The 13,575-nt window shown below is 41.1% G+C and overlaps 1 protein-coding gene across 1 annotated transcript; it reads left to right on the top strand.

The window, feature by feature from the left end:
* Positions 1-178: 178 nt before the first annotated feature.
* On the top strand, positions 179-3,229 carry gabarapl2 (GABA(A) receptor-associated protein like 2). Its single transcript, XM_010903038.5, has 4 exons — positions 179-426; positions 1,566-1,621; positions 1,714-1,886; positions 2,638-3,229. Exons 1-4 carry the CDS (start codon positions 393-395, stop codon positions 2,726-2,728), a joined length of 354 nt encoding a protein of 117 aa, XP_010901340.1. The 5' UTR covers positions 179-392; the 3' UTR covers positions 2,729-3,229.
* The last annotated feature ends 10,346 nt before the right edge of the window (positions 3,230-13,575 follow it).

The following is a 13,575-nucleotide window of genomic DNA, read 5'->3' on the forward strand; positions in this document are numbered from 1 at the left end:
GTTGGTGGTCAAAAATATGCTCGCGTTATAATGTTAAATGTTGTGAATGTGATTTCTGGGAATAAAAGCAAAACTCCGTTCGTGGCCAAAATCCGATTTGATGCGCAGTCCTGCGCAGTATTTGTTTGAATCCCACCCCATGTCAAATCTTTATCCTCCAGCTCCCCCTCCCCATGCAAAAGAATGGTACAGTCGGTAGAGGCGTCATCGTTTGGGCAGTGCTAGCTAGGTCGAGTGAGGCTTGTTTTGCTAAATATTGTTGACGTCCTGTTCATTTTTATATTGTTTAGATTTTTGATATTAAAACATTATCATATTTTTGTCACGGTTCGAGTCATCGCACGCACTCTTACGATTTTACTGAGTATCGAGCGAACTCTCAATCTGCCAACATGAAATGGATGTTCAAAGAGGATCATTCCCTGGGTAAGATATAATTAGTTTTTTCTTAGAAAGCAGAAAAATAAATTGCTAAACTACAAATAAATATCTCCTCTGCGTTTTTCTTATTATCACAATTGTTGGCTGTGATTGTGTATTAGGTTACTTTTTGTACTTACTGCTGTGGCCTACCCGATGTAGTTGTTGATTCCTTTGGATTTCATTACAAAAAAAAACATGACGAAATCCATTGAAATCGTATGTTGACCTATCATTCGTTAACAAATATATGATTCGGATATTGCAAGTGGATTGGTTGTTCGCTAATTACAGTGTTGCTGGCAAACTGTCGAGTTTTTCAATGCTTTTATTTTCATGAACCCAGTGAGCGGTCGGCCTATTTGGGATGTCGTTTCTGTTGACATGGCTGCTGATGTTACTTATGTTGAAAGATAAGTTGAAATTAAAGACAATGTTGTCGATTCCCTCAAAAATTTTGCCTTAATGCATATTATTCAGACTATTAACAGTTTGTTTTTGTGGACTTAATACATGTCAACATTACATGGTCAAAATATTACAGTACATGGTTTTAAAAACTAATTATATATTTCTCCAGCAGAATATTTTTTTGGGAGACATTTATTTTCGTTTTTATTGCATACTTTGAACATACACCTGTAGGTTTGTCGGTTAGATTGACACGTTCAGGAGTAGCCTAGGGGGAAATATTGACATATTTATTCCAGTGAATTGGCAGCTTTAGTCAGCGATTACCCAGAGTGCATCTGGCGTTCACAGCTGCTGCCGCCTGTGGATCTCGGTCAGGAATTGTCATGTGACCTCTCTAGTCTAATGTTGATCCTCTTGTCACTGACTGGGTGTGTATCCCAAATGGTACTCCCGGGCTCTCTAAGTGCATTTAAAGTGCATGGAGTTGTGCAGTATTAGGGGATAGCATGTGATTTGAGACACAACAAAGTGCAGGTTTTGCTCTGGAACACCAAATTCTACTGATCTGCGCTGCTGAATCAAGAACCACATCACCTGACTGAGGTGCCTTAGAGCAGGGATGGAGGGAACCCATGCTCAGTTGTGGGGGAGGAGTTAGACAAACCATTTTGCCCGACTGTTCTGTTGATGGTGTAACAACACACCCCATGTCTCTCTTCTGCTCCATACAGAACATCGGTGTATAGAGTCGGCCAAAATACGCAACAAGTACCCCGACAGGGTTCCGGTGAGTGGCACTGGGGGGGGGGGGGGGGGGGGGGGCAGAAAAGAGATGATGTGTGTGGCATAACATGACATCATGCGCCTTTCTGTTTCCAGGTGATTGTGGAGAAGGTGTCGGGTTCTCAGATTGTGGACATTGACAAGAGGAAGTACTTGGTGCCCTCTGACATCACCGTGGCCCAGTTCATGTGGATCATCAGGAAGCGCATCCAGCTGCCCTCGGAGAAGGCCATCTTCCTCTTTGTCGACAAGACCGTGCCTCAGTCCAGGTGGGTACTGGGACAACTAGATCGTAGCAGACCTGGTTATACTGTATCAAATCAGGAGCCACTCGTCCATTAGGCAAGGTTAGACAGCTGGGAGACAAGATTTTCTGTGCTAAACTGACCTATACAAATACAAGGGTTGTGTCGTTTTTGATACATTAATGGACATGGTCTTTAGTCTGTAGTTTTATTTTGGCGTTTCTGTCCTTTCCTGGTTGAGCCGACGTGTACAGCATTCAAAATGAATTAGGTTGCCGCAAATGCCAAGGAATTGCTTTTGAAAGCTGCATTGTTGGCGGTCCATACTGCCACACTGTCGAGTCTCCGCCTGACCCCTGGTTTGTGCTGTGTGTCAATGCCACCACAGTTAACAGGAGCTGACATTACCCTATTCATGGGGCATGAATTTCAGGGCTTAACTAGCCAGGACTCGCGGATTATGCAAGTCACTTGGCAGGGTGGCAGACCCATCGTTTGATCCTGTTGACAGCGGCTAAGCAGTGTTAAGGCCTGCTTCTGCATTTGACCCCCATCGTATGCAGCTGCCCGTTTCGGTACGAAGAGATTCGGGTTGAGAGTAGAGAACTGTGTCGCGTGCGTCCCTCACGCGTCCCGCAGAGCTTGACCGGCCTTTCCTACTGTTGTATTATTGCCACACTGTAAACTAACAGCCCTGGGAAACCCGGTTGAAAGTGTGGCACTACAGGAGGATCATCCGCATTTAACCCTTTCTCTGGTCTAATGTCAATTGCAGCATCACCATGGGACAGCTGTATGACAAGGAGAAGGACGAGGACGGCTTTTTATACGTGGCGTACAGTGGAGAGAATACCTTCGGTATCTAGACCCGCCATCCACATCAGTCGGCCTTACCTGCGACCTACACCTTGCTTGACCCCGTGACCACACCCGCCCAGTCACAGTTCCCACCCGAGCCCCACCCCCACAACCTAATTCACACCCCGCCCCTGGGAGATGTCCTGGGAAACCCCAGAGAAAATAAAATGTGACTAGGAGAGATTAAGAGTGATCAGTTGCGTGTCTAAACTGTTCCTGCCCTTCTTGTATCAATGCTGTGTACATTCATTTATGATTATTATTATTTGTAATTTCTGTATAGTGCTGAAATTGGAATGAATGTTTTGTTTAAAATTTTGTGAATAGTTACACTTTAGTTTAGGAGGGAGGTGCTTGGATTTGTTTTTCATTTTTTTCTGAATTAATATATTGTTTTGTTTGAAGTTTTGCTTTCTTCCTTAAAGATTATATTTTAAAATATTTTAACTATTTGAAAGGTAAGGTAGCTGGATGACCTAACCAATAAAGATGAGTACAATAATATTAGAGTTTTTATTGTAGTGTTCATCTTTTTATTGAATTATAGCAGGTTTCTTTGTCTTTTGTCCTGGTGAGATACTATTTTGCCACCTTTAAAACCCAACCTTGAAGTAATAAAGAGTAGACTCCTTTTCTTATGTTAGATAGTGTTCATTCTGTATACATTTCATCTTCTCAGATCTGCTGGGGGGTGTTCAGTGTTGCATTGATTTGACACTATCTCACATAAAACACTGAGTCCCAGTTTCCAGACACGGATTAAGCCTAGTTAAGGACCAAAGAAAGTGGTTCTCAACTGGTTTTGCTTCAGGTCTTAAATCATATTCTATGAATAATCCTATGTCCCAGTATTTGCTTAACACATTGCTTTGCAGAAATCCTGCCTGGAAAACATTTTAATAGCCATGCTATTATGACCTCACCTTTCTTTTACTGTCAGTTATTCTATTTTGCTCTGTGATAACGAATTTCGGCAACCTCAAGTTTCAAAATCCAGTAAACGGCGCTGCTGAATATATTCTGAATATATGAATCATTTCAAAACCAATTTGGGTTTTCACCCACCAGTTGAGATCCTCTAGATGGCAGTGGTCAGTGTAAATGAGATTCATGAAGGGGATTTAAAAAGCATGTGACAAAGGAAGTTCTCAGCACATTGACAGTTCTTCTATAAAAAAAACAATATTTTGAGAACTCATTATAATATTTGTTACAAATTGTAATATATACAATCTCAATTAGCAGAGTAGAACAAGCCTAGTCACATTCATTTATCAATCAGTTCATTAATTGAATGTGACAGCTCTGACAACAGAGTCATAACTTTGCTTACACTGTTCTGGATTTTCCTTCCTTGATTTTTCTTTTCTGTCTTGTGTGAGAAAACAACTTAAAGGCAATTATTATTAGCAGTGACATTTTAAAGAACTATTAATAACAATAATTTTAATAATAATCATTTTAATATTGTTCTACTTTATTATACAGATGGAGATGTTGAGGATTGTGTTGCCTGAAAGACGATGAGATGATCTCTGAAGTTCTGGAGTGATGTAGTTCTTGAGCAGTGGCCAGTCTTCTCTTTTGCTCTGGTCTGGTCTCTGATGCTCCAGAACTAGTTAATAATCTGGTCTCTGATGCTGGAGGACTGGTTAATAATCTGGTCTTTTGTTCTGGTCTCTGATGCTGCAGGACTAACTGATGCTCTGGTTTGTTCTGGTCGTGCTCTTTATCAGAGGTCTTTATGGAGACCCATTAGACATCCCAGGACATCCACCCGTCAGATCCTTTTCATTCTAACTATCTTTCAAAGAATCTTAATACCATCGTCAGTTCCTTTCTCTGTTCTCTGTATTTCTGCTTCCCCATACTGTCTCAAGAACTGCTACTTCCTACAATGTGCAGAATTTATTTGCAATGTGCAGAATTGCATGTTGACAGGCTTACATAGTCCCGTAATACAAAATATTAAATACCAGAAAAGTTGATTCGCCTTTGACAAAATTAACAAACATGATTAAAAACATAAAGCTACACAGATCAGAATGAGCAGACTGAGTGCTGAGTTAACATGAGGGGGAAGGCCAGACTGAAAAAGGAGTTTTTAAAGGTTATCATTGAGTCAGAGTTACACTAAATCAATGGTTGAAGTCATTTGCAGGAATACACTGTATGTCCACCACATTTGGGAGGACTTTGTATGTACCTTTCTTGAATTTATTAATAAATACATTGGGGAGAACAAGTATTTGTTACACTGCCGATTGTGCAGGTTTTCCTACTTACAAAGCATGTAGAGGTCTGTCATTTTTTTATAGGTACTCTTCAACTGTGAGTGACGGAATCTAAAACAAAAATCCAGAAAATCACATTGTATGATTTTTAAATAATTAGCATTTTATTGCATGACATAATTCTTTGATAACCTACCAACCAGTAAGAATTCCGTCTCTCATAGACCTGTTAGTTTTTCTTTAAGAAGCCCTCCTGTTCTCCACTCATTACCTGTATTAACTGCACCTGTTTGAACTCATTACTTGTATAAAAGACACCTGTCCAAACATTCAATCAAACAGACTACAACCTCTCCACAATGGCCAAGACCAGAGAGCTGTGTAAGGACATCAGGGATAAAATTGTAGACCTGCACAAGGCTGTGATGGGCTACAGGACAATAAGCAAGCAGCTTGGTGAGAAGGCAACAACTGTTGGCGCAATTATTATAAAATGGAAGAAGTTCAAGATGACGGTCAATCTCCCTCGGTCTGGGGCTCCATGTAAGATCTCACCTCGTGGGGCATCAATGATCATGAGGAAGGTGATGGATCAGCCCAGAACTACACGGCAGGACCTGGTCAATGACCTGGTCAATGACCTGAAGAGAGCTGGGACCACAGTCTCAAAGAAAACCATTAGTAACACTACGCCGTCATGGATTAAAATCCTGCAGCGCACGCAAGGTCCCCCTGCTCAAGCCAGCGCATGTCCAGGCCCATCTGAAGTTTGCCAATGACCATCTGGATGATCCAGAGGAGGAATGGGAGTAGGTAATGTGGTCAGATGAGACAAAAATAGAGCTTTTTGGTCTAAACAATAGAAAATCTTTGGAGGGAGCTGAAGGTCTGTATTGCCCAGCAACAGCCCCCAAAACCTGAAGGATCTGGAGATGGTCTGTATGGAGGAGTGGGCCAAAATCCCTGCTGCAGTGTGTGCCAAACTGGTCAAGAACTACAGGAAAGATATGATCTCTATAATTGCAAACAAAGTTTTCTGTACCAAATATTAAGTTCTGCTTTGTCATGCAATAAAATGCAAATTAATTACTTAAAAATAATAGAATATGATTTTCTGGATTTTTGTTTGAAATTCCGTCACTCACAGTTGAAGAGCAGTGCATCAAATACTTGTTCTCCCTATTGTGGGTATTGTGAAACAAAAAATATGTAATCGTGCAGAATAATGTGCTATGGCTCTTTTATGACTGCGGTTGATGTGAGCATTTTAATGGTTCGTGCTCACATTTTTAGGGGTGATCGTAGTGATTTGCAGGCCTCAGGCAGATCCCGACTGAGCTCCCCCAACAAGTGTGAAACAGAATTAATATCAAAGAAATGTTAAACACCCCCGGTTTGCTTTGAAGGTAAGTATTAGTTCCCTAACTGAGAGGATTTCCACTATAGTCTTGAATAGCTAGACGTCTCTGGGGAACAACTGTCAAAATATATAATTTTAATGGTTGCGGGACGTGCGATAAAATAGAGCCAACACAATGAGCCCAATTCACTTTTCCTAGTTCACATAACTCAATCCACTCCCGCGTGGGCACGTAATGGTCCATCCCAATAAAAATGAACGCGTAAACTAATTAGGGAGTAACCCTATCAAACAACAAATGCGCTGAATAAACATAACTTGCGGAAGGCACCCGGCCGCTTTATGGCCCCAGTAGACGGACCAATGTATCCGTGGCGTCTCTCATGCTGGTGTTGCTGTAATTCAGCTAACTTCCAAGAGGTGGAAGCAAACCGGGGAAATCTTTAAATTTGTATTACGTGTGATGTTTTTGGAACATGGCCTGTTATAAAATAATGAATGTAATTACAAAAATAAGAATGAGAAAATAGCTGATATACAGTATGTGTATATAGAGTGTGTGTGTGTGTGTGTGTGTGTGCATGCATCTATGCATGCGATACAGAAAGTCTTCACACCCCAGTGAAAATGCCAGGTTCTTGTGATGTAAAAGAATGAGACAAAGATAAATCACACCTTTAATGTGACCTATAATGTGAACAATTCAGTTGAAAAACAAACTGAAATCTTTGAGGGGGGGGAAAATAAAAAACTCACAAAAACCTGGTTTCCGTGAACTACGAACCCCGCAGGCCTTGTCAACGTGTGCGATCACTCAGCAATGAACTTCTCGAACTTCACTTGCTTTTGGGGAAAAACGGATCTCTTCTCATCTTCCGCCTTGTGTTTCCCTGTGTGGGTCCATACCAGACCCTGCCATTGCCTGGCTTCTCAATATCGGGGCGTCTCGTGCCCCTGAACTCTGGGGCAAAACGAAGGGAGGAGGAATATGTTTAGACATTAACATTGGCTGGGGCAACGATGTGACTGTCATACTGCAGTACTGTTCTCCTGACCTGGACTCATTTTTTATCAGCTGCAAACCTTTCTACAGCCTGAGGGAATTATTCTCATTTATCCTGGACCCTGTTGACATTCCACCAAGAGTCAACGTGCACATGACACAAGGGCAGTTGGTCGAAACAGATACTCGGTGCGGTGCCGTCATAACCAAACTCATTAGTTATTCTTCTTTGCGATTTCAACAAAGGTAACCTAAGCCACTAACTCCCGAAATATAAACAGTTTATTAAAATCCCGACCAGAGAGGCAAACACTTTGGATCACTGCTACACTACAATCAACAATGTCTATCACACGGTGCCCCGGGCTGCTCTGGAAGTCTCAGACCACATCACGGTCCATCTAAAACCCACATACAGGCAAAAGCTAACACTTTCTAACCCTGTGGTGCAAAGGTCTGTGAGGGTTGGGTGGCCAAAGACATGAAGTGGCAAATCACAGTGTATGGGAAAACCTTGGTGTTTGCCTTTGGAGCAGCAACAAGACCATGGTATTTGCCTTTGGAGCAGCAACAAGACCATACAGACCTTCTCCAGATCCTTCAGGTTTCAGGGCTGTCGCTGGGCAATACAGACCTTCAGCTCCCTCCAAAGATTATCTATTGTTTAGACCAAAAAGCTCTATTTTTGTCTCATCAGACCACATGACCTTCTCCCATTCCTCCTCTGGATCATCCAGATGGTCATTGGCAAACTTCAGACGGGCCTGGACATGCGCTGGCTTGAATAGGGGGACCTTGTGTGCGCTGCAGGATTTTAATCCATGACAACGTAGTGTGTTACTAATGGTTTTCTTTGAGACTGTTGTCCCAGATAGACTGTGGAGAACAGGAGGGCTTCTTAAAGAAAAACTAACAGGTCTGTGAGAGCCGGAATTCTTACTGGTTGGTAGGTGATCAAATAGTTATGTCATGCAATAAAATGCAAATTAATTATCAAGAAATGTGATTTCCAGGATTTTTGTTTTAGATTCCGTCTCTCACGGTTGAAGTGTATCTATGATAAAAATTACAGACCTCTGCATGCTTTGTAAGTAGGAAGATCTGCAAAATCAGCAGTGTATCAAATACTTGGTTCCCCTTTAACTGGAACTCAGTGAATGATGCATGCTTAATTTTGCTGAGAAACTGCTCAGTGAACCGTGATTTCCGGTTTCAGTTAAATTCGTATTCTGGTGATTTATATTTAGGTTTTGGGTTATGTTGATGAGCAGAGGTACTTGAAGTGAAAGGGGACACTGGATATGTTTTAACTGAGAACCGTGACCCCAGACCATTCATTCAGTTAGATTCCTTGCAAAGAAATGTTGTATGGTGGTTTTATGTTGAGCTCTACATTTTGGATATCTTAGAACATCTGCTGAAGAAAAAAATTATAACGTTGTACGATGTCATCGCCCTATCGTTGAAAAGCCCTAACAAGAACTGTGTCTAAGCTAATGTACTGGTAACATTTCTGGTTTGCAAGATTTATCTGAGATTTGAATGAGAACAAGTTTGAAAATCTTAGATGGTTTCAAGAATCTCCACATTCTGTTGTAGTTAAGTGGGCATTTTCCAAGAACGTTAGCAAACCACTGATTTCTCTTTCTTGTTACTTCAAAACCAAATGAGAAGCTAAAAATGAAATATTTAGAAGCTAGATTTCACAGAAATGCACTGTTCGGAAAATACTCAGACCCCTTTACAAACAAGTTTTATTGTGTTCTAGACTTTATTTATTAAACAAAAATGTTGCCATCAATCTACAGAGAATACTGTTATCACAAAGCGCAACACATTTTTAGAAATGTGAACCTATTTACCTAAATTTGAAAAATGTAAATATCTCATGCGCATCATTGTACAAACCCTTTGTATTGACCCATCATTGTACAGACCCTTTGTATTGACCCATCATTGTACAGACCCTTTGTCATGACCGATCATTGTACAGACCCTTTGTATTGACCCATCATTGTACAGACCCTTTGTATTGACCCATCATTGTACAGACCCTTTGTCATGACCCATCATTGTACAGACCCTTTGTATTGAACCATCATTGTACAGACCCTTTGTCATGACCCATCATTGTACAGACCCTTTGTCATGACCCTGAAAAGCTCAGGTGAATCCTGTGTCCTTTGATCATCCTTAATACATCTGAAGAACTTGATTGGAGTCCACATGCAGTATATTGACTGTACATTATTAAGAAAGACCCACACGCCAGTCTGAATAAGGTCCCACACTTCACAGTTCATGTCAGATCCAAAACCAAGCCAAGAACTCGTAGGAATTCTCTGTAGACCCAGGAGATGGAATTGGGAAAGGTTATAAAAAGTTGCTATAGCATTGATAGTTCAGTGGGCTCCATCATTGAAAAAATGAATACATTTGAAACCACCATGAGTCCTAAGATCAAGTAATTTGTGAATACTAACACTTCCCTAAGTTTGTGTATCAAACAATCTCTGAAAACTATATATGTTCTACTGTATCCACAGAAAGTTAATGAAAAATGTATATAGAAATCATCAGTGAATTAAATAACATTTTGTTACATTTTAGGAGGCTTAAACATTTAACCTGTACAAATGTTAAATCTTTCTAGATTGTGTTTTTTTCCTATGCACAGGAAGTTCTCAGAAATTCTTACTGATAGTGTCAATGTGGTCCACACATTTCAGGGTTAAATTAACACTGCCTAGTGCTGATGCTATTACAATGAGAAATTCAGTGATAAATATACTGTGTATGAATCTGTTTGGGCGGTTTTTAGTTGACTTGTTAACCCCAGTCAAAAAGTCCATATTAAGTCATAATAAGTAAGTCAACAACTGGCTCCTTTCAAACGGATCTACAGGTGCTGGTCATATAATTAGAATATCATTAAATAATTTTTAGAAATGTTGGCCAACTGAAAAGTATGAACATGAAAAGTATGAGCATGTACAGCACTCAATACTTAGTTGGGGCTCCTTTTGCCTGAATTACTGCAGCAATGCGGCGTGGCATGGAGTCAATCAGTCTGTGGCACTGCTCAGGTGTTATGAGAGCCCAGGTTGCTCTGATAGTGGCCTTCAGCTCTTCTGCATTGTTGGGTCTGGCGTATCGCATCTTCCTCTTCACAATACCCCATAGATTTTCTATAGGGTTAAGGTCAGGCGAGTTTGCTGGCCAATTAAGAACAGGGATACAATGGTCCTTAAACCAGGTACTGGTAGCTTTGGCACTGTGCGAAGGTGCCAAGTCCTGTTGGAAAATGAAATCTGCATCTCCATAAAGTTGGTCAGCAGCAGGAAGCATGAAGTGCTCTAAAGCTTCCTGGTAGACGGCTGCATTGACCTTGGACCTCAGAAAACACAGTGGTCCAACACCAGCAGATGACATGGCACCCCAAACCATCACTGACTGTGGAAACTTTACACTGGACTTCAAGCAACGTGGATTCTGTGCCTCACCTCTCTTCCTCCAGACTCTGGGACCTTGATTTCCAAAGGAAATGCAAAATTTACTTTCATCAGAGAACATAACTTTGGACCACTCAGCAACAGTCCAGTCCTTTTTGTCTTTAGCCCAGGCGAGACGCTTCTGACGCTGTGTCTTGTTCAAGAGTGGCTTGACACAAGGAATGCGACAGCTGAAACCCATGTCTAGCATAGGTATGTGTGTGGTGGTTCTTGAAGCACTGACTCCAGCTGCTGTCCACTCTTTGTGAATCTCCCCCACATTTTTGAATGGGTTCTGTTTCACAATCCTCTCCAGGGTGCGGTTATCCCTATTGCTTGTACACTTTTTTTCTGTACACTTTTCCTTCCCTTCGCCTCTCTATTAATGTGCTTGGACACAGAGCTCTGTGAACAGCCAGCCTCTTTAGCTATGACCTTTTGTGTCTTGCCCTCCTTGTGCAAGGTGTCAATGGTCGTCTTTTGGACAGCTGTCAAGTCAGCAGTCTTCCCCATGATTGTGTTGCATACAGATCTAGACTGAGAGACCATTTAAAGGCCTTTGCAGGTGTTTTGGGTTAATTAGCTGATTAGAGTGTGGCACCAGGTGTCTTCAATATTGAAACTATTCACAATTTTCTGAGATACTGAATTTGGGGTTTTCATTAATCATCAAAATAAAAAGAAATAAACACTTGAAATATATCTGTCTGTGTGGAATGAATGTATACATTATACAAGTTTAACTTTTTGAATGGAATTACTGAAATAAATCAACTTTTTGATGATATTCTAATTATATGACCAACACCTGTATAGTAGATGCCCTCACAAAACACTGATATTAGTAACAGTCTACAGAAAACTCTACATTTTGTCTTGCCTGATTGTTGATCTGTTTGTGCTATCACATCGATCACATCACATCAGGCTACATCTAGGCCACACTGTAGAAAACAAGATGGAACCAGGCTACATCTGGGAAAGCCTTTAAAAAAAGACAATGGAACCAGGCTACATAGGCTAGACTTTAAAACACACATGTTTTGTACATTTAGGGGTATTGTAGTTACTCCAAAGGAACCAATATGTACAGCTTTATGGTAAACCTAGGATGTGTAACATAGATTTATTTGATATCATTATTATTATTATTATTTATGGTTTTGTTTCACACAGGTGTGAGTTCAGGGAATCTTCCTCTGGCCTACAAATCACTACGGCCCTAGAAAATGAGAGCAGGAAATAGACCAGCACTAACCATCAACTGCAGTCATAAAAGAGCTATGGCAGATTTGTCTGCACTATTAAATATTTTCTGTCTTGCAATCCCTAATAAATTAAAGAAGAAAATATACAAAGTCATACCAAATGTGGTGGCCATGCTGCGTATACCTATAAATGGCCTCAACCACTGATTTAGTGCAACTCTGACCCAATTACAACCTTTAAAAACTCTCAACCTCTATCAGTCTGGCCTTCCCCCTCAGCTTAGCTCAGCCCTCACTCTGCTCGTCCTGAACAGAGTAGCTTTACATTTTTAATTGTGTTTGTTAATTTTATCAGAGGTAAATCAACTTTGTTGGTATTTAACATTTTGTGGGACGATGTAAGCATCGTCAACAGGCTGTTCTGCACATTGTAGGAAGTAGCAGTTCTAGAGACAGTATGGGGAAGCAGAAATACAGAGAATAGAGGAACTGACGATGGTATTAAGATTCTTAGAAAGATAGTTAGAATGAAAAGGATCTGACGGGTGAATTCCCTGGGACATCTAATGGGTCTGATGTGTGGGCTCACCTCCATAAAAGACTGCTCATATCAGACCTCAGACACAGAGCACGACTAGAACAAACCAGAGCATCATCTAGTCCTGCAGCATCAGAGACCAGACCGGAACAACAGACAAGATTATTTACTAGTCCTCCAGCATCAGAGACCAGAGAAGACCGGCCACTGCTCAGACCTTCAGCACTCCAGAGCTTCAGAGAGCATTTCAGCATTCAATACAACACAAGCCTCAACATCTCCTCCTCTGAACCATGAAGAACCTGACTCCTCTGCTACTCATGGGAATGCTCTGCTCCTTCCTTATGATCCATGCTGGTAAGTCTGTGTATGTGTGTGATCGAGGTCTATGTGTACATGTGGTGAACATAATTCCCCACAAGGTTTTTGGGCTGGTCCCAACAATAGGAACACTGAGTTCCTGCTTAGATGTAAGGTTTAGGGAAAAACCTTCAACTGTGAATAGTATTTGAAATGGGGTTACTTTGAGGTACAGGTTAGGTTTAGGGTTAGGTGTAGGGCTAGGGCTAGGATAAGTTGACACATCACATTAAGGTAAGATTATTGAGATTTAGTTTAGGGTTAGAGATATAGGTTCAGTCTTTGAGGTTAGGGTTAAGGTAAGTGTTAGGTTTAGGACAAGGGAATTGGGATTTCTAGGTTTGTATTAAGGTAAATGCTAGGCTCAGGTTTTGGGGATTGAAATACACGTCTATATGTGATGCAGGATGTATGCAGTTGACTGGAGTGCATGAACCTTGTATTTATCCAGCTCCCGAGAGCATTGGGATGATGACGTCGCAGACTTGCTGCCAAAAGTACTACACCAAAATGGTCCCTATTATGGCTGTGGTGTCCATTTCTGAGAGCCCTACAAACTGCTCCCTGAAAGCATTACAGTAAGTAAACTGACGTCAGTAAACATACACCGTACGACAATGCAAGAATTGTTTTTTCACCACATGACATTTGTGGATGTAAC

The sequence above is a fragment of the Esox lucius genome, chromosome 2 (assembly GCF_011004845.1).
Source record: "Esox lucius isolate fEsoLuc1 chromosome 2, fEsoLuc1.pri, whole genome shotgun sequence".
In the NCBI taxonomy this organism is placed as follows: domain Eukaryota; kingdom Metazoa; phylum Chordata; class Actinopteri; order Esociformes; family Esocidae; genus Esox; species Esox lucius.